Genomic DNA, 20,963 nt, shown 5'->3' on the forward strand with positions numbered 1-20,963 from the left:
AAACCAAAGAATCGCCAGCTTGACGTAGGCTGGCACCCATCCACCCACAGTAGTGAGACCTAAGTCACACACGGCTTATTAGTACACCGCACGCTGTTGGTGGCGATGGACAAGCAACACTTTCTGTTAGCCTCCAGGATGAGCCCCTGTTGTCTATACTTTATAAGCTTCCACTGATTTGGGTCAAGAATATTCAAATACGTAGGGTCCCTGGGTGGCTCCATCATCGTTAAGCCTCTGACTCTTGATTTCAGCTCAGGTCATGATCTCAGGGTCATAAGATAGAGCTCCTCTCTAGATGTGGAGCCTGCTTAAGATTCCCTTTCTCCTTCTCCCTCTGCCCCTTCCCTCACTCTCTCTCTCCTCTGTTTCCCTTGCTCTCTAAAAAAAAAAAGAAAGGAAGGAAGGAAGGAAGGAAGGAAGAAAGGAAGGAAGGAAATGCAAAACTGGTGTAGCCACTCTGGAAAACAGTATGGAGTTCCCTCAAAAAGTGAACAACTTTTGCACTACAAGGTATTTATCCAAAAGATACAAACACAGTGATTCAAAGGAGCACATGTACCCCCAGTGTTTATAGCAACAATGTCCACAATAGCCAAATTATGGAAAGAGCTCAGATGTCCATTGACAGATGAATGAATAAAGACACACACACACACACACACACACACACACACACACAGTGGAATATTACTCAGCCATCAAAAAGAATGCAGTCTTGGCCATTTGCAGTGACATGGATGGAGCTAGAGTATTATGCTAAGCAAAATAAGTCAGTCAGAGAATGGCAAATACCACATGATCTCACTCCTATGTGGAATTTAAGACACAAAACAGATGAACATAGCAGAAGGGAAGGAAAAATAAAATAAGATGAAAACAGATACGAAGGAAAACCATAAGGGACTCCTAACTGTAGGAAACACACTCAGGGTTGCTGGAGCGGGGGTGGGAGGGTGGGGTAACTGGGTGATGAGCATTAGGGAGGGCACTTGATACAATGAGCACTGGATGTTATAGGCAAATGATAAATCACTAGCGTCGACCCCTGAAATTAATAATACAGCCTATATTAACTAAATTGAATTTAAATTTTAAAAAATTTTGAAGAATATACAAATATAAGAAAACTAGTATAGAACATAAGAGTACGATACTGCATTTAACAAAACTGATCATATGGCATGGAGGAAATGTACTTCGCCCCATCCCATTTATATTTACCACCATTGTGTTACATTTAGTATATTTTAGAAGTCACCTTTTCTCCTCATGTAAACTTATTTTGGCAATTTAACTGTGCAAGGAGCTTGCAGATTCAGAAATAATTTGAGTTCCATACGACTCTGATTAGAATACAACCATAACCTTTTTTTAAATCCTGCATCGTATTTTCAGTCTTAACTCACATTTTCTCTTTAATTTTCTGCCCTTCTTTTTTTTTTTTTTTTTTTACCATTTTATTTATTTATTCATGAGAGACACAGGGAGAGAGAGAGGTAGAAACAGAGGCAGAGGGAGAAGCAGGCTCCATGCAGGGAGCCCGATGCAGGACTCGATCCCAGGTCTCCAGGATCACGCCCTGGACCGAAGGTGGTGCTAAAGCACTGAGCCACCCGGGCTGCCCATTTTCTGCCCTTCTTAAAATGACCTTCTCATCCCCTTGGTTCCCAAGAGTGTGATGTAACAACAAATAACATATCCGAAGGGTCCCTGCCATTGTCAGCCGCTGTTCTGAATTTCCTTTGCTGGATTAGGGGCATCATGATTCCACTACAAGTTTTTCCTGCTGTTTGACCTACCAGAGCACATACAGGAGTTTACAGACCAAAAGAGTGATGCTACTGCCAAACCGCTACCACATATAGACTCAAGCCACCTAATCTATTATTCTGGTGTCATGTGAACTAGCAATGAATCAAATCAAAATACTGGTAGAAAAATTAGAGAGATCTGAATATGTATTTTTCAGGGGGGAATAGTTGGTGTGAAGATGTGCTCACAAAGTCTTCCTTGTTGGAGCTGATGCTGCTCTTTTGAGATCAAGAGAATTCCTTTGTGAGAACCTACCTAAAGGCATCTGGATTTTAACTATCAAAATATCTGACAGCGTTGCCAGTAATGTCTCATTTCTTTCGGTGCGTCCAAAAGACATTATGTGTCAGCCCGTGAACTAACTTGGGAGATGAGGATTGAAGGCATAAAGTGGAGCAGCTCAGGAAACTGGGCCCCCGGGAACGTGTGGCAGGAGCTGTCCTATGATATGGAAATCGTGCTGCCAAAATGTCCCGCAAGGTTTTGTAGGAGAGGGAGGGCCCCAGCTCCACACTCGAGCTCCGGGTTGCAGTTGGTCTTTGCTGAGTGTGAAGGTAGCTGCCGCAGTGATGATGATTCTGATACGTGCACGGTGGGACTCTGACTCGAGCGGACGTCCCACAGGAACAGGGGTCTTTGTGCCCCCAGCACCCCCATTACATCAGCGATCCCTTGGGCCGGGCATTAGAAGTTGGGATTTCTGGGGGCACCTGGGTGGCTCAGTGGTTGAGCATCTGCCTTCAGCTTAGGTCATGATCCTGGGATCCTGGGATCGAGTCCCACATCGGGCTCCCCAGAGGGAGCCCACTTCTCCCTCTGCCTGTGTCTCTGCCTCTCTCTGTGTGTGTCTCTCATGAATAAATAGATAAAATCTTAAGAAAAAAAAAGAAGTAGTAGTAGTAGTTGGGAATTCTGGTTTACTCAGCTCATGGTTTTACCCAGCACAGGACCTCCACCTCCTGCTTTTCTGCAGCTCTTGTTCCTGGTGGCAGCCAGACAGGAGAATTAAACCCCTGACCTGCCTTGGAGCCAGCTGCTGGGGGAACAGGATAGCCTGTGTTAGAGACACCACCTCAGGTAGAAGTGAGAGAAGCAAGTAGAATGAAGGGGGCAGTGTTAGCACAAAGCGGGTTAGGAAAGGGATAGTAACCCGACCTTCCCTGCCAGCCGTCCCACTCATACGGCCCTGAGCAGCCTTTCCGTCTTGCCATGCTTATCCCTCAGCATTGTATTTCATTAGGTAGTGGAAGCACAGTGTGGGGAGCTGGTGAAGCGGGCACGTCACGCTGGGGCTGCCACACTAGGGGTAACGGTTCTGGCCATCTTTGGTGGTGACAATGCTTTCACCAAGTTCTCAGCTCCGATCACAGACTTACCCCCACTATAGGCATATGGACAAGGTCAAGTGCAGTTTGGGCCAAGACATCTGGGAAACTTTCTGAGAAAACCTAACCTATGAGGCTACAGGTCAACTCTAGGAAGAGATCTTCGGCTTCTGTTCGCCACTCTCCTTTTCTCTAAAGGCACAGTTACTCTTTAAAGAATGAGTCTCAGTGACTCTTAAAAACGTGTGCATCTCAATGAGGCGATGGTCTTGAGATGTCTTCCAGCAGTGATGTGTGATTTGCTCAAATTCTTCCCCTTGCCTACTCTGATAACTGAAGTACCCGGGTCAACGTGGATGACTGCAAACCGAAGGAAGGGCTGTGCGAAGACCACAATGCTTCCAGGTCCTGGTTACCTTGGGATCCTCTGACTATGGCTCTACCCTGCCTCGGTGGGCCATCTGCTGGCACAGCATTTTCCCTCTGAACAACTCTGGCTCCATGTGTGCTTAATGCTCACAGCAATTCCTGGCTTTGGCCCGCTTGTCTTTTTTGGAAGGGTAGGGTTGGGGTGAAGGGAGGAATCTTAGTGAGTAAGCCTAGCACTACACTAATGAAGAGTCATGTCCAGAATCTGGTTGCCGTTTTCTCATGATAGGCAAACTCCTACGAGTATCTAGTCGGCCACACTGCAGCAAGCTGAAGTCCAATAATGCTTTTTTAATCTGCAAACTCGTTCACAACTGGGTCTGTGTCTCATTGGCCATTACATTGCGGATCTCAAGCACATTGCCTGCTCACAATACGTATTTAATAAAGATCTGCCAAGTGAACGCGTCCCCCGGGGGATGGAATAACCCTTTCCTCTGTCTTTAGAGCCTGTTGAACCAAGAAGGGCTTCCTAGTCTGGCTCCTTGTGAGAGAAAAGCCTCAGTCCCCCAAATCTGCAACAACAGAGGCTCAACAAATGGAGCCTTGGGGTTCTGCTGTTCATTAGCTTGGTGACCCCGCAGAAACGAGCCCAAGTCTTAAGTTTCCAAACCTTTTCATCTTTTGTACAAAATTGCTAATAACATCTATCTCATAGGTGGTTGTTGATATTTCATAAGATCAAAGATGTGGGACTGTTACATAAGACGCTGTCTTCCCAGCAGGGGCCTCTGGGAGAAGGGTTGAGGGAATGGCATTCGCCCTTCACTTTACAGACTTCAGCTTTTTGAACTCATTACAAGTATTAACAATAATACCTTGAGAATAAAAATGTCCTTATAAGAGTAGTCATTTCCATCTACCTAACCTACATTGACGTTTATCCTCAGATTGGAAAGAACGGTGTCCCCACTTCCCACCACTGCAAAATTCACTACCGGAAAAGAAGGGCCGTTGCATTGGCTGGAAGGAAGGCAGCAAGGGTTTGTCTCCTGTTCGTGAGAGTTTAGTATTCAGAGAGTGTAGCGCGAAAAGTCTGGAAAGGATGCTGCATTTCGTTTTATGTTGATTGTGTGTCTCCCGGTTACGTCTGCCTACTTCGTAGGTTATCAATAAGATGCTTTGTGTTGTAGCGACTGTCAGGTGGATACTTTGGATAAGTACGTGAACACGTGTCTACTTGATCGTGCAAGTAATAAGATCGTTATTTGGATCGCATTAATGGCCAAGGCCCGGCGAATATGTGCAGTTGGCAGCCACTGCCAACTCCCAGACACCCTCACACACACACACTGCACTGTTTTCACCACCCCTGGGTGCCGGTCATTTTCTTAGTCATTATTTTACAATAAATGTTATCTCGTAATAAACCATAACATTTAGAGCTGCATAAGAATAAGAACATCAGAGGACTCGAAGAGCAGAATATCTTTTTTCATTAAGACTAAAAAGAAAAAAAAATGTGATAGTGCTAGTGGGGATCCATTTAAAATATTTGTTTAGATTGAGTCTAAGCCATCTTGCTGTGAAAATAGTAAACCACGGTAGCAATAGCAATGTCCTGTGATTCGCACAAAGCACATTCAGCCGAATTTCTTTTTTATGAATAATAAAACCATAAATCCACACGATCACTTTAAAGCTAACATGGAATTGCATTCACGACCACAGGCCAGACGTTTTCCTCCTCTCTCTGTTTCCGAGGGTCAGCACTTTGCTCCCTCCCCCCCCCACCCTTTTCCCTGATAATACTTAAGTCGTCTGTGAAGAAATGACTGGGGGTGGCATCTGATCCTGAACTGAGGTTGGCAAATTTAAGGGGAAAGCATAGCTTTGTTTATCCCACACGTCGTAGGCAGGCCAGGGACAGTGTCTCAGAGCAGCCGTTGAAAACTTCTGCAGACTCCCAATGGTGACAGCTTTGCTTTGCTTTTTAGAGCCCCCCACACACACACACGGCACTTAACATACAAAATGCACTCACATCCGACACACGATGTAATTGTGTCTCTAGGACTTTCACACAGGACTTCTGTGATTCTGCTTTTGAAATGATTTGCCGACGAGTGACCTGTCTTTCATTTAAAACCAGCTCTGAGTTTTCCATCATTGTGCAGACTCAGGTTTTTTTGTTGTTGCCACATGAGAAAGCCTCACTTACTAGTGATTTTCCACTATACCGATGTCTATATGACTATTAAATGTGATGATTAGAGAAATTGTCATAATACAAAATTTCTAGGTGCTTCATCAAATCCGTATTTGGCTTTGATGACGCATGTTTCCCTGTCTGTTGACATAAAACGTTCTCCGCTCCCCAACCTTACGGTAGACTCTGTGCCCTCAGTACCTAACTGATAACACAGCCACAGCTAGAAAAATAGGCTCCTTTCCCAGGGCAGATGCGTTGTTGATCTGGAAGATTGAAGTAGAAAAAGAGCTTCTATTTGAGGAGCTTAGTCCTCCAAATGCCATTCCCTTGTATGGAAGGAAGGATTTCTGTGTGACATGCCTAAGAGGCACATATCTCCTCCCACTGACAGGGAGAACGAGTGTTAATGGGAGAAGGTAGGGATGAGGGGAGCACATTTACACCCTTGTATGGAAATCTGTAACCGAGATAGAGAGCAGAGACGGAGCTACAGCTGGGGCAGCAGCCTTCGCCAGTGACCTTCAGACCTCCATGGAGGTTTTCTGGGTCATAAAGGCCTCGCTGAGACCGCTCTGTGCGGCCGGTCCTGAACTCTCATGGTGATCCTGACCTCCAAGAGCAGCTAGAACATGAAGTCTTCTCCATAGAAGAACCAAGACAATCTTTCTCTTAGCTTCTGAATCTCGAACGTCCCTACAGGCTAGAACCACCTTGCTGTACACCCTCCAACCTCCAGTCTCAGGAACCTGAGTATTTCCAGGCCCCGAAGGCCTTCCTCTTGTCTGAGCACCTCCACTTGAACCTTGAACACAGCCAATGGCACCCAGGGTTTGACCCACTTCCTCAGAATACTCCTTGCCGGCCCAGAACTTTCCAGTTGGATATCTTGCTGTACATCCCTTTGCCCCAGGAACAAGCCCCCTCCTCCAACTAGCCCACCCCCCCAGGAGGTAACCACGTCATCTGTGACTCCCCATAGAGTGAAAAGGACTCTCCCTGGGAACCTGAGGCCCCCACCATCCTGCTCACTGGTTTCAGACCATAACCAAGGGCTGTGGGTGGTCATTTAGGGAAAAAGAAAACAAGGTCTCTGGCCAGGGCACCCCACTGGAGGTGAGGTGTCCTGCTAAATCGGTAAATCCTGGGGCGATCATGGCTGCAGGGCTAATACTTCATCCACTGTGTTGCAAAGGCATCATTAAGAGCACATTAGTTTAAAGAATAACTAACACGTTGTGTGTTGACTCTCCTAGGAGAAATGTTAATCAGGATGAGCAACTGGCTCAGGCTGGTCAGGGTCTGATCTGGGTTTTATTGCAGGTAGATTTCCGCAGATTAGAGAGCTTTAATCAGGGCTTTTTTTTTTTTTTTTTTTTTTTTTTTTTTTTTTTTTTTTGAAAACAGATAATTCATTTACCAGAGTTTGTAGCCATGTCAGGGTCAGTTAGTCACCCGCTACAATTAAAATGTTCCACTTTGTAGCTTAATACGTTTTTCATGGTTTTTCATGGTCGGGGCAAGGTGTCAAACGAGCACACAATGAAAAACCTGAGTTCAAAACAGCACACATTGTAGAACGATATTGTCCGCCATCCCTTATAGAAGGAGATAATAATGTTTACAGAAATTGCCTTCTGTTCGTAAGTGTGGCCGTTCAGGCCAGCCTGTGACCGGGATGCCTTGTCCTCCACTATACACCCATAAAAGACTGCTCTTTTTTTTTAATTTTTTTTTTAAGATTTTATTTATTTATTCACGAGAGACACAGGGGCAGAGGGAGAAGCAGGCTCCATGCAGGGAGCCCAACATGGGACTCGATCCTGGCTCTCCAGGATCACGCCCTGGGCTGAAGGCGGTGCTAAACCCCTGAGCCACCAAGGCTGCCCCAAGATTGCTCTTTAATTGGTGGCAGTGTCCATGGCCTATAGACCTCACACCTTGAGGGCTGATTTCTTTGAGGCCTGAAATCCACCTAAAGTCTGTTTCGGAGGGGTTCCCCCCCTCTGCCCAAAGGACTCCTTCTTCTGGTCTCTCCATTACTCTTTCTCCATAGCCCATGGCTCTGGGTAGTGTCAGCACTGCGTTGACTTGGTCTCTCCCACAGAACCTTTGAATGGGAGTGTGAGGAGGACAGAGAACATGCAAACAGGAAACCAGCGCAGATTATCTGATCTGTCCTTATTTACCTCCATAAACTTGCCTGTGACTTATCGGTGGGCAGTTATGCCTCAATATTCCCTCCTCAGGGGATAGGAGAGTCCTCCCTTCCCCGGGGCCTCACATGGCCACAGAAGCAGGGTTCAAGAGCAGAGCTCCGAGCCTTTATTTTCCAGGTAAGAGCTCTGCCAGAGGAAGAACAGACCATCTGTTACCTGCCAAGAAACAATTGCCTGCCAGAAACATTTGAGGGACTTCCACATCCAGGAGAAGTTGGAATTCATGAAATCTTGGGTTCGAACCTTGATGTTCTCTGAACCTGGATGTGTCTGTCCTGAGTCCTCAGGGACTTAGAAAAAGCTTTGCTTAAAGTGAGACTCTTCTGGTTCTAATGGGCCCAGGCTTCTGTTTATGGATGAAATTGCTTCCTCTAATAACTCGCTCACCAGCAGAGTCAGCCACGGGAGCTTTCCCCATGTAGGTATATGTGGGAAGGTAGAAAACAACCTACGACAACACCTGGTGTATGTGGTTGATGGATATCCACTAGCGAGAGGTTCTGAGTTGACCCATTACATGTTTCATAAACAACCTTCAGCTGTAATACTGCCCTTCTCAGAAAATCTGAAATAATCTGAGTGGGGAAGCTCCTGTATTTTAAAACTTGCCTATACAAAGGCTTTAAAATTATATATTGTCACAGTAGCATTGAGTTGTATTTTCTTTTCCGTTTTTTAATGGAAAGAGAAATACTTTTTCCCTAAGGTCTCAAGCTTTCTCTTTTATTATTTTGTTCAATTTAGAAATATAAGATGTAATATTTTTTAAAGCATAGGTTTCCTGAAAACAAAATAATTTTACCTTTGTCATTTCTCTACACTTATAAATGTAATGCCAAATTGTATTTTTCTTTGTGTCAGAAGATAATCGGCTTTATCTACTCATGCCTGTGCTGGTGGAGCTGTCTCTGACAAATTTGGTAATTTTATTTGATTTCATGACTTCAGAAAAAGACCTTCTAGGTCTGTCTCATTCATATTCTCTCTCTCTCTCTCTGTTTCTCTCTCTCTGTCTCTCTCAACATTATGTTCTTTGAAGACAGACATGTCACAGGTAAAACTTTATCATCCATTCAGTAACCATGTCCTCCCTAAGATGGAAGGAAATGATTTGTAGTTTAAAACTGGCTGCTAGACAGAGTGGAAAAATGGAGGATGTAATCACAAGTCCTTAACAACATTTTGTGTTTGAGAAATGGCCAGATCTGCTTTTTTTGTCGCCTGTGGCGCGCATGCCAAATGGAAATTTTTCCTTTCTTCCAATGATTTCACTTCCTTAGCATAGATGTTCATATATGCTCTTATTACACTAATGTCCTGCTTAATGGGTCTGGAGATGCTGCTATTTATAGATTTCAGCCCATTCAAAGAAGAGCTGCAAGAAGTCTCACAAAAGGGGAGCATCACTGTAACCTGATTATGACCCTACACTCGTTGCCAGGGAGGTGTGGGATCTTAGATCTTGGAGAATGACTTGTTAACTGTACCAAAAGCTTATCTGGAAGGATCTAACATTTTTTAAAAATTGTCTTTCTTTGACACATTAAATTTGTCTGTGTTCTAGTTTCTAAAAGCAATTACCCCCTTTTTTGTTCTTTAGCTTTCAGACCCTCCAGCCTTTCAGGATCTCCATGAGATCCTGAAACTGAAGTTTATCCCTTTACTCCTTTATTATTTCCTCCTCTCTCTTTTTATTTTCCTTTTTAATTTCCTTCTTTCCATCCTTCCTTCCTTCCTTCCTTCCTTCCTTCCTTCCTTCCTTCCGGACTGAATTCACTTGAAAAACGTCTATGTATGTGTATACACACACATATAACTTCTATATTATTTTAAATGTATTTTATAAATTTACAAACATTGTAATTCTATATGTAATAATTTGTCTATTGCATATAAATTATGTATTACATATAACTATTATATTTAATCTACCTAATTATATATTGCACAGGACATAAATAATTACATATAATGGGTCAATTCATCCCCTCATTCATGGATATCTATAAGTAGAGATATAAAGGGAGAGAGGGTACACACATGCACATCTGCCACATTTTGGGTACTGTGCTTGCTAGCTGCAGGGTATGCAAAGATGACTAGTCTCCTTAATCACTGTAAGCTTGTTGTTTATTAGAGACATAGACATAAACAACTAATTAGAATATGAAGTCACAAATGTTGGTATAAAGGTCCAGGGAGATAGGGGAGCACAGCAGAGGGAGTATATGTCCCCTTTGTCTTCTTAAAGAATAGACTAAAGGAATGCCTGCTCCTTGATTGAGCATCTGCCTTCAGCTCAGGTCATGATCCTGGGGTCCTGGTATCAATTTCCACATCGAGCTCCTTGCAGGGAGCCTGCTTCTCCCTCTGCCTATGTCTCTGCCTCTCTCTCTCTGTCTCTCATGAATAAATAAATAAAATCTTTAAAACATAGTTCATACTTTACAAAAAAAAGAATAAACTAAAAACTACAAATAGCAGGAATGGCATCATTCCTCAGGTACACTGTGCCACATGTGTGTGTCAAATTTGTGACACTTTTTTGAAAAGAGTTCACTAATCTTACAAATACATGAGTGACAGATTAGATATTATAGAGGACCTGTTGATTTCATGGCTTTGCTAGAATGTGCTGTAAGGGTCAGCCGTGCCTGAATTGCTCTTTGCCCGGCTCCAACCTCTGCCCACGACCATCTCCAAGAGGTGATTTTTCTCTCCACCACTGAGAAGGATCCTTTTATCTTTCTTTGATGTAATATTCCTACTTTACAATTCTCTCATCAGAAATTCCTCCATAAAATCTAATTCTTCATAAAATCTAGTTAAATCTAAATCTCTTCTTCAAAACCTTAATCTTTTTATTCCCATTAATCAGGAGATACTGATCATTCATAACCAACATCCTATATACTTAATAGACTTGAAAATGTTATCATGCCTTATCAGGCGGTACCTTAGGTAATCTTCATTATCAGCTGCTCCCCTAAAGCACATCCAGCACTGCAGAAATTACTCCTATCTAAGAATTAAGGAGTCACGTAGACTTTATAGACATTTCAGTAGAGGGGGGAAAGAAAATGCTCGTATACGTTGTATGCTTCCCAACAAACCACCTGAAAATCTGCTTCCGTCATTTCTCCTTTCCAAAGTGCCTATTTGCCTTGGGTGACCACCAAGACCCCCTGTTTCTTTCCCTTCAGAGTGCTCAGCCTTGGTGTCCTCTTTTACCACATTTTGCAAAACAATTCCACTCTGCCTCAAAACTTGCAGATTCTACTCATATCCTAGATCAGTAAGTCATAAGGCCTAGTACATGGCAGGACCCATCCTCCTTAGAAGCCTAGTATTCCTCTACAGTAATTAGACTCTGTCCTTTGGGATCCTTTTGTATCCGAAGAAATAGTAGAATTCTATAAAACAGATGAAAGACATTAAGCTTTTCTAGTTGTTTCTCAGTGGGAAAATTGGCCTGAATTACTTAGTTTACCATTAGAGGAAGCAGAAATGTCTCCCTTATTATTCATAGACAGCTGCTTAAAAATCATGTAGTCAATACATTAGTAACATCTCTTAAACAATATTCTGTATTTTTTAAACATTTCTATAACCTTAAGAATATGCTACTGATTACATGAACATCAAAGCAAATTATTTTCTTAGTACTAAAAAAGAAAAGTAGAACTTTGGATGGGAATGCATTTCTCTTTTTGCCATAAGTATAAGCCATGATAATGCTAATGAATAATTCCTACCAAATAAGATTCAGATGTCGTATTAAATAAATTTCCTTTGGAATCAACTCTTAATAACGTTAATAAATATGATTTTCTCACTATAATTATTTTTCTGTTGAAGTAGGCTTGAACCTGAGGACGTAACATCAAACAAAATCATTCTTCTAAATTAAAAAGAAAGAGAATTTTCAAAACCTAACTCATCTCCATCTTATAGCAATCTATGCATTGTGGACAGTTACAGATGGGCCTATTATTCATAGCATGTGTATGCCCTTGGGACCCGTAAAAGTTGGACAGGGTTAGCAAGAGTTGTGTTATTTACAGTGAGAGAAGCCTGTGCCATTTGTTTGCTTGGTTGGTTGTTTCATGGGGGGGTGGGGAAGAGGGGGAAATGGTATTTTCTTAGGCTTGGTGAGTTTCAGAAATTATTTACCCCATTGACATAGACCAGTGAAATTTTTAGCATAAATAGAACTTTTTGAACAGTTATGAAATGGAGTATGAAGTTTTGTACTTGAGTATAACTTAACAAAGAATAAGTTAGATTTCAGTTGAACCCTGGATAAAGCTGCATTTATCTTTGGCATTTGGTACATCTGATTATTTTGTGATGATCTTACTCCACTAAAAGCTGTAAATTCAAGCTGCCAGTTTCATAATTGATCATCAGTCTCTTGAAAGCTTTTGTAGTTGTATAGACAAAAAAAATCTAGAGGAAAAAATTTATGCATCTTTTAAATCACATTGTATTATTTTATAAAGGATTTGTAGAAGATGAAGAAATATTCTGCTACAATTTAGGTGTGGCATAGAAAAACTAGGGCAATGCTTGCTTTTAGAAATATCAAGTGTTACTCACTCTTTTAGAATTAATTGCATAATTATCCAGTAGAACAGTAAGATCCCAGGGTACCTTAATAGAAACACTACACTTCCAAATAAAATAATAATAATTAGCACCTACTATATTCCAAGTACTTTATTAGCTATAATTTTTAACTCCCCACATCTCTGTGTGTAAATAAACACCATTAACAATATTAATCTTTTCTATAGTTCAGAAATAAGAAAACTTAAGGCAGAGAAATTGATTTGAATGATAAATTAGGCATTATGGCTCTGAGTCATCTAAGAGGCAGGTTTTCAATAGGAACGATAGATGTTAGGAGAGTATGAAAATCACTCTTGCCACTATTCATAAATTACTAGGCAGTAATCAATTTAAAATATCATCTTTCATCCGAGCATCAGGGAAATTTACATTTTTTTAAAGAATTACATGGCATCTTGAGACTCTTGGATAAGCCTAAGATGTTATAGAATTTAACTTTAGAGTTACCATTCTAGGTACATGGTAGCTACATGAAGTTTTATGCCATTAAAACCATCGGGTTGGTAGACCAAAGACCATGTAATAAATTAAATGTCACAGAGTCTCATTAGGGGATAAATTCAGGTTTGCAAACCACATCTTGCCAGCAGAGCAATGGGGTTTTGTTTTTGTTCCACTGCTGCTGTCGATGAAACAGCATCAGTTTAGGATGGGCATGAAAGTGTGGATAGGTGCTATGGGCCCCAAGGACATCTAATGCTCCCTTGTAACACCATAATCGCTAAAAAAAAAAAAAAAATGCCATTGGAACAGACAGTTATAGAGCCATGGAAAGCTGACACCACCCCTGAAATACTGTTGCAAAAAAACCAAGGTGAAATATGGCTGGTCAGGTACAAGTTGTAAAGCCTACAAAGTAAAGGGATGTTCTCTGCTGTAATGATCCAGAAACAGCAGACTCATTGGACAGAAAGGTGTGATTAATGCCCATTTGGGGAGAACCCTAGCTGGAAGGAAGCCAGCCAACTAAACTTCATTTGGGCAGATAAGTAGGATAAATAGTGACCTTGCAGTGATCTGAAATGACTCTACTACGTGGCCATTCGAGCAAAAGAATGAACAGTGTAGCCAGACTCTGCTGTGATCTGAACTGGTTGGAGGTGGAAAGAGGAAAGTGAAGCTTTGAAGTTTCATCATAGAAATATAGCTGGTGCGTGGGTAGCCGAAGGGCAGACATTTAGGTTAGTCACATATTTTTGTTCCTGTGTTGATTTTCTGTGGTGATACTTGTCGCCTGATGGTCTCCATTACCTAAGACAATTGATTCACCATAGATAAGCAAGTCCTCAATTCACTTGGGTAGTAGGGTTTAATTGCAAGGTATAAAACATTTGTCCTGAGTGCATTTCACTCCCGAAGTTGAAGTGTTTTTTTTCCTGCATGGTGGTGTTTCATCTCGCCAACAAATCATTGGAAAAAATTCCCCATTATGTCACATGCCCCTCTGGTCTCAGACTAGGTATTTGTGGAGACCATGGAAACAATTTGCTCATTTTTACCCACCTATCCTTGAAATATTGAAATCTGAGCTTCCATTTGAACTTAACTTATACTCAACAGGCAGTGAGCTTTCTTTGACAGTATAATGTTCAAGGGGATTACTAATTCTCATACCTAAGAATCAAAGAAATAAAAGAGCACACCATAAAAGGGCCAAACTTTGCACTAGACACACACAAACAGACAATAGCCCCTAATTCTAAAATATCCATTGGCAGAAACATGGATTCGAAAAATTTCTAATTTTGTACCTAAGTAAAAAGAAACAATTAAATCCAATCATTATATCAAATCCACTTAAAATTCACACTTCTCAGATCACACATCTAAGCGGTGTGTTTTTTTGTCTTTGTCTTTTGAACTGGTGAAAGTGCACTTGACACATGTATGTGTGAAAAAATATGTATGTAGGAATGCTGCGTTTTGCCTTTTTAAGGATGGAGAGAAGGCCTTTTATAAATAGTGTGCTCTAAGGGGACCCTTTCCTCTGCAGCTTTATTTGATGTTTTATTGTTATTTGTTTTTATTAGAAAAGTGTCCCAAAAAGTTTAACAAAATACACGCATACGTGTGTGTGTGTGTGTGTGTGTGTGTGTGTGTGTGTGTGTATGCTGTGAGACTTCAGGGAAAATTCAGACCAAACAAATTGTGGCCTGTTCAATATATCTACATAGAACTGAAAGAAACAACTGCATCTCCTTTGCCGCTCCAGCATCCTCTCAATCTTCTTTTGTGAGCAGCATCCCATTCTTTCCTTTTGCCTTTCCCCACTATTGTAATTCGGGTGCACTCCTTTACCAGCCTCACGGCCAATAGCTTCTTGCTTTTCTCTTCCCCTCCTCTACTTTTTTTTTTTTTTTTTTTGCCTCTCTGAATACATTTTACAGACGACCGTCTTCCAAAATAACAACATCAATTAATTTTTTAACTTAAAAAAAATCATATTTAGCCCTGAGTCTGGCCTCTCCATTGATGTGTAGTGTGTGGAAGAGGCTGTGCAGGGGCTGATAAGCCCTGTCTGTGATGTGTCTTCAGAAGGAGGCAAGGGGAATGGTGCTGCTTATTCAGGCAGCTCGGCTCTAGGTGAGTTGACAGCGGACCCGCCGGGCACCCAGAGCTGCGAACCCACGCAGGTGCTCTGGGCCTGTGCCTAGGACTCTGTGGCCGTTGGTCTGGTTTTGCACCCACAGTGGTCTTGTCCTCGAGGGCTCCCTGGGCCAACCGTCACGATCGCTCACCACACTTGCTTTCCCCTCTTGCAGAATCCGATGACCTCCGTGGGGACCCTGCACTCAGCCATCAGAGCGCTCCCGCCCCCCAGGATGCTCCTAATTCAGGAGTAGATGCAGGCGGCGTTGAAAGCATCTCCCGGTGCCCCCAGCAGCTTCCTCCGATGATGGCTGCAGGTAAATGTCAGCAGGGGACACAAGCAAGGCACTTCGAGCAATTAGTGGAAAAGCCTGCCCGGCCTGGCCACGAAAAGAGGCATCGAGCGGGGAACCCGGGATCCTCTAAGAAATCAGGCCGTGGACCCGGTGTGCCTCAAGGAGCATGAAGTCAAATTTCACATATTTTGCTGAGCTTTTGTTTTTCTTGCTCTGCACTTTTTTTGTGTGTTTTTAATGTTATTTATTTGCTTATTTTGTTTTGGTGAAAGGCCGAACCCAGGAAGAAATATTTTGTAAGAGTCCTTTTAGGCAGACACCTGCACTTCCTTAGCGTAAGGACACAAAAAGCTTAGAAAGGAAGGAATACGTTACAAGGTAACACGAATGAATTCAGTCAGGACCCGTTTGGCTACTTGACAACTGTTTTTAAAGATTCTATTAATTAGTTAGAAGGTGTGCGTGCTCCAGAATTGCACTCAGAAGCAGATGAATGTCCTTATTTTCAGTGTACCAGGCCAATTGACTTGTTTTACCAAAGTCCTGCTTTGTGTCTCAACCTTGGAGCGTAAATGAACATTTTTGCCACTGAGACAGAGAAGCAGTTCTTCAGTTTTTTGGGGTTTTTTTTCTAGGCCTACTTCCTTAATGGCAGGCTGGGCGCCATACAAGCTACATACATGTCATTAACTTTCCTCTCAGAACGTACTTGGAAACCCTTTATGTTTACGTCTGGGGCAAACATGGCCATTGATCACAGTGCTTTATTTTTGTGTGGTTTGGGAATGTGCTAAACGAAGCCTCACCTCTCCGGAAATGTGATCTCCTTTACGACAAACACTCTTGCCTGTTGACTGGAAGTCATGGTTCGTTTCTCCCCACAGCAGCCGACGGTTTGGGGAGTATAGCGATAGACACAACGCAGCTCAACATGTCTGTGACAGATCCCACAGCCTGGGCCACCGCCATGAATAACTTGGGCATGGTTCCCGTGGGGCTGCCTGGACAGCAGCTTGTGTCCGGTAAGCTTGGGTTTGAAGGGACTTTGCAGCAGTGCCAGAGGGTGTGGGGGACAGGTGCACCCGGTAATCTCCCCACGCCCAAGTGTTGGGCGTAGTCTGGGACTTACGCCCGGGCCGTGCTTGGCAGGTTGTGCTGGAGGTTCTTTTCCTCATCACCTTGCTCCCTCCTGCCTAGTAGCTCTTCTCAGAAAAAGCCAAAGGGGAGGTGGGCAGGGGGTGGGGGTGACTGGGTGATGGGCACTGAGGGGGCACTTGATGGGATAAGCACTAGGTGTTATTCTATATATTGGCAAATTGAACACCAATAAAAATTAAATTTAAAACAATTAATTAATTAATTAATTAATTAAAAATTAAAAAAAAAAAGAAAAAGCCAAAGGCAGTATGGAGCCTCTGAAGCTCTGCAATAGCAGTGTCATATTTTAAATTGCTAAATAGAAGAGCTGACATTTGCCTTCTGATTTGCAGAACTCTTCCACATACATTATGCCATTTGATTCCGCAGTCATTTGCTCGAGGCAGGTAGAGATTGTTGTTTGTGTGTTTGTGTTCCCATTTTAAAGACAGGGAAACAGAGGACAAGCCTTTTTTCCCGGCGCCGAAGTGGCGGAACTAGAAACCCAACTCAACTGACACCATCTCCTACATTTTTCCCATCACACTTTGGAATTATAATACAATGCATTCAATAGGGAAAATGTCTGGAAATGTCACAAAGTAGGAGGCCAGTTAAAAGATTCCTCATTTAATTTGATACATGTTTACTGAGGACGTTCCATGAACCCTGTGATAAATACTTTGGGGAACAGAGTAAATATGTACTTATATTGGTGCCTTTGAGGACTACGTCTCCTAAATTGCAAAACCCAGCAACAAAAAACAGCCATGAAAATAATGTGTAGAATCAGGTGTGAAGTAGTGGTGCAGGCTCATAATGTAGTAATTGCCAGAAGGGTGAACCACTGGGGCTCTAGGAGAAAATATTATCAGGGAGGTAGGACTTGAGCTGCCTTGGAAGATAAGTAAGATTTGCAATGTTCACTCACTAATTCACTCGTTGGTTCATTCAGCAAATATTTATTGAGTTACCGTCCTGGTGCGGGGGCTCCAGCTGTAAACAAAGCAGGCATGATCCCTGCCCTCTCCAGAATTTACAATGGAAAGGTGACAGTTATTATGTTATGGTCATTGTGGGTTTTTTTAAGATTTTATTTATTTATTCATGAGAGACACAGAAAGAGAGGCAAAGACACAGGCAGAGGGAGAAGCAGGCTCCGTGCAGGGACCCTGATATGGGACTTGATCCTGGGACTCTAGGATCACACCCTGGGCCGAAGGCAGATGCTTAACCACTGAGCCACCCAGGCGTCCCGGTCATTGTTTTAATGTCAGAAGAACAATTCCCTTTTGCCCATGAAGCTAGATGAGGGTAGATGGTATGCACCAAGTAGCAACCAATAGCTTTTGGAGAGGTCGTTTCTGCACCCACAGACGTGTGTATTTTGTGCTGAGTTGACCAAGCATTTGTTGGGTTTTTTGTTGTTGTTGTTGATGTTGTTGTTGTGGCCTTTCAATAGTAGCCATAGATATAAAATTCTAAACTCGTTACAGTAAATTACATGTATGCATACCTATACACATATGTATATACAGGGGTGTCTGGCTCAGTGAGTTAAGCGTCAGACTCATGGTTTCTGCTCAGATCATGATCTCAGGATCATGAGATCGAGCCCCGAGTTGATCTCCATGCTCAGCAGGGCGTCTGCTTAAAGATTCTCTCCCACTGTCCCTCTCCCAACTCATGCATGTGTGCACTCTCACTCTCTCTCTCTCTCTCTGTAAAATAAATAAATCCTAAAAAAAAAAAAAAAAAAGGATTGAGCTACAAAACATTATACTTAGGTATTTATAAAATTCCCCCAAAAGTTATAAAACTCACGTGGAACTGAGGTTTAGTGTGGTGCACAACACATACGGATGTACATAGTGACATTTTCTACGGTTCGAACATGTGTTTATCCAGACCCCTTTTCCCTAAAGCTTACACCAGATACTTCCTGCTAATAACTTGAGAGCAAAGACTTGTTATTTCTCCACCCAAATTTTCCCAGCTGCCTAACTGAAATATTCATCTCGCAGAAATTACTCTTGTGCCCCCCTCCCGCTTCTCTCAGGGAATGTGGTATAACTTCCAGAGTAAAGCACAACCTCAATAATTCACTATTTTTTGTGCGTATGATTTTGAGTCTTCTGACATTTTAACCATGACCAATTTATGATTTTCCCAGCAACTTACCATGAAAAGAATTACAGCCCTGCTCGTTATAGAAGATTCGCCGTATCTGCCCTGAATTACGTTCTCTATCTCCTGTATTAGCCGAGCTGCTTAAACTGTTTTTGAGCCTTTCAGGGTCTTCCCGGGTGTCCCTTCATCACTTCTGCATTCCACCGCTGGAACTGCACTTTGCTTTGACTCCGTTTGCTGACACTGTCTCAAGGCCAAGTTGGGTTCTTTTCACTCACCTATGTGTGTTTTCTTCCAGTCTTTTCTCCATCCAAATAGTTCAGTCATGTGAAATGCAAAATATTCTATGATGCATTTTTATTAACCCCTTGCGCTAAATTATTTTTCCATTTTATTGCTTTAGATAAAGTTATTTAAGATAAATAATCCACTAAAAGAATCTCCAATAAAAAAAAAATCTCCAATTTCGTCAGCCATGCTAGTGTTTACATTTAGTCTGTTTCCATTGCTTCACTCTTCCAGCCAAGTTCCTTTGGAGAACTTAATCTCTTCAAGCACGTAGAAGCGTTTTACCTTTCTTGCGAAATGATGATTATGTCTCTTTCATGGGACTGTTGTGAGATTTTAATATGATAACTTACATGCAATAACCGCATGGTACCTCCACGTAGTAAGCATTCACTAAATATTAACTCCTATTCCTTCCTTCTGTCTTGCTCATTTTTTTAAACATAATATTACATAATATTACATGAATATTACATGAATATTACATGAACATGCAATGTTATGCGTAGAGCAATTAGAATTATTGTCCTTGGAGAGATTCCTATGTGTTGAACTAATAGGTCACAAGAAATGAACACTTTAAAGTGAAACACTGGGCAATTAATTTCCAAAATATACGTGTGTATTGAATATTTATTTACTAATTTGATATGTAAAGATGGCATCCTATTCTTTTGCCTTCAATTCTTTTATGACTACGCTTTGTAAATTATTTATTTTCCCTGCCTATTTTCTATTCATGTTTCCTCTTTTGTAAATAGATTACTTTCATACTATATCTATTTATCACACAGAGTTCTTGGTGGAGTTTGTTTGTTTATTTTTGGCTTATATTTGGTCGTTAATTATTAAGCATTTTAATCTTTGGAATTCATATTTCCTAAAAATACTTATCTAGTCTGTTTTTGCCTCTTAATGTTGTTTGTTGTTTTTTTTTTTAATAAAAACATATGTTTAAACTTTCCTTTATGAGTTCTTTATCCCATTTCCAAATAAGGACAGGCTTTGCCCACACTAGAGACTGATAGGTATTCCCAATTTTCAGTGCCTCCATTGGCTTCTTACTTCCTTCCTTTATCAAGCATTCCATTCTTGTGTATATTTTAATCTACTTCTTAAATACCTGTTCTGTACTACTGATGTATTTTTGTTCCAGCACATATCCTGTCAGTTCTTGTAGCCCTATCGAGTATTTCTCTGACCCTGTCCCCCATGGGTAGTGCTGCTTGTTCGACACAACCACAGACGGCCGCTTCTAGAACTCCTCGGTGTGCCTGTGGAATGTGAGATGCTGTCCTGACCCTCTCAGAAGGGGCTTAAGGATTATTTAGTGTAGCCTGCCTTCCAAGAAATCTCAGCTAAAAGGTCTCCGACGGGGATTATGGAGAGGCTGGATTTTACGAGCCCTTGGCGTTCTCCCAAAGTTTCTGATCTTTCTGAACAACTGACTACTCTACTACTAATATTGGTGAAAATTATATTGATACCCAGCCTCACTCCTTATGACTCCTTGCATTTGTTGAGAGATTAAAATTATCAGCAAAGGAAGGCACACATTTCTCATATCCTCTGATTTTTATCAGAAGGATTTCCCAGGAAATCAGATCACTGATCACTGTCACAGTGCGCTTTCTCACAGCTACACTGTTTCCATTGTCCTCCCTCTGTCATTCCCCACATGTTCCCACCGTGACTCCATCCCTACTCTCACCAACTTCCCCGGTTACCCTCTTCCTGTCAAGTGCTGCTTAAGATCATTACATGGAATTGGTTTCTTTTATCCAAAACTTGTATTATTTTACTCCAGCCCTAAATCTCACACTTCAATGTCTTGGTTTATGTATAACATAACATACCTCTTTGTGTTATTATTTGATATTTATTTTATTCCTCCTACTTTTAGTTTCATGAAATTTTTAATTTTTGTGCATCATTAATACTTTGTGCACTGAGA

The 20,963-nt window shown here is 41.9% G+C and overlaps 1 protein-coding gene across 3 annotated transcripts in view; it reads left to right on the forward strand.

Moving 5' to 3' along the window:
- The window catches only part of ENOX1 (ecto-NOX disulfide-thiol exchanger 1), a 275,313-nt gene that overhangs the window by 53,900 nt on the left and 200,450 nt on the right, over positions 1-20,963 (forward strand). For all 3 annotated transcript variants that reach the window (XM_026009602.2, XM_026009603.2, XM_072760625.1), the window contains 2 exons: positions 15,332-15,475; positions 16,339-16,476. In XM_026009602.2, the coding sequence (XP_025865387.2) occupies positions 15,332-15,475; positions 16,339-16,476 (282 nt within the window). The remainder of the gene's footprint in view (positions 1-15,331; positions 15,476-16,338; positions 16,477-20,963) is intronic.

Source organism: Vulpes vulpes, chromosome 6 (assembly GCF_048418805.1).
Source record: "Vulpes vulpes isolate BD-2025 chromosome 6, VulVul3, whole genome shotgun sequence".
Taxonomy (NCBI): Eukaryota; Metazoa; Chordata; class Mammalia; order Carnivora; family Canidae; genus Vulpes; species Vulpes vulpes.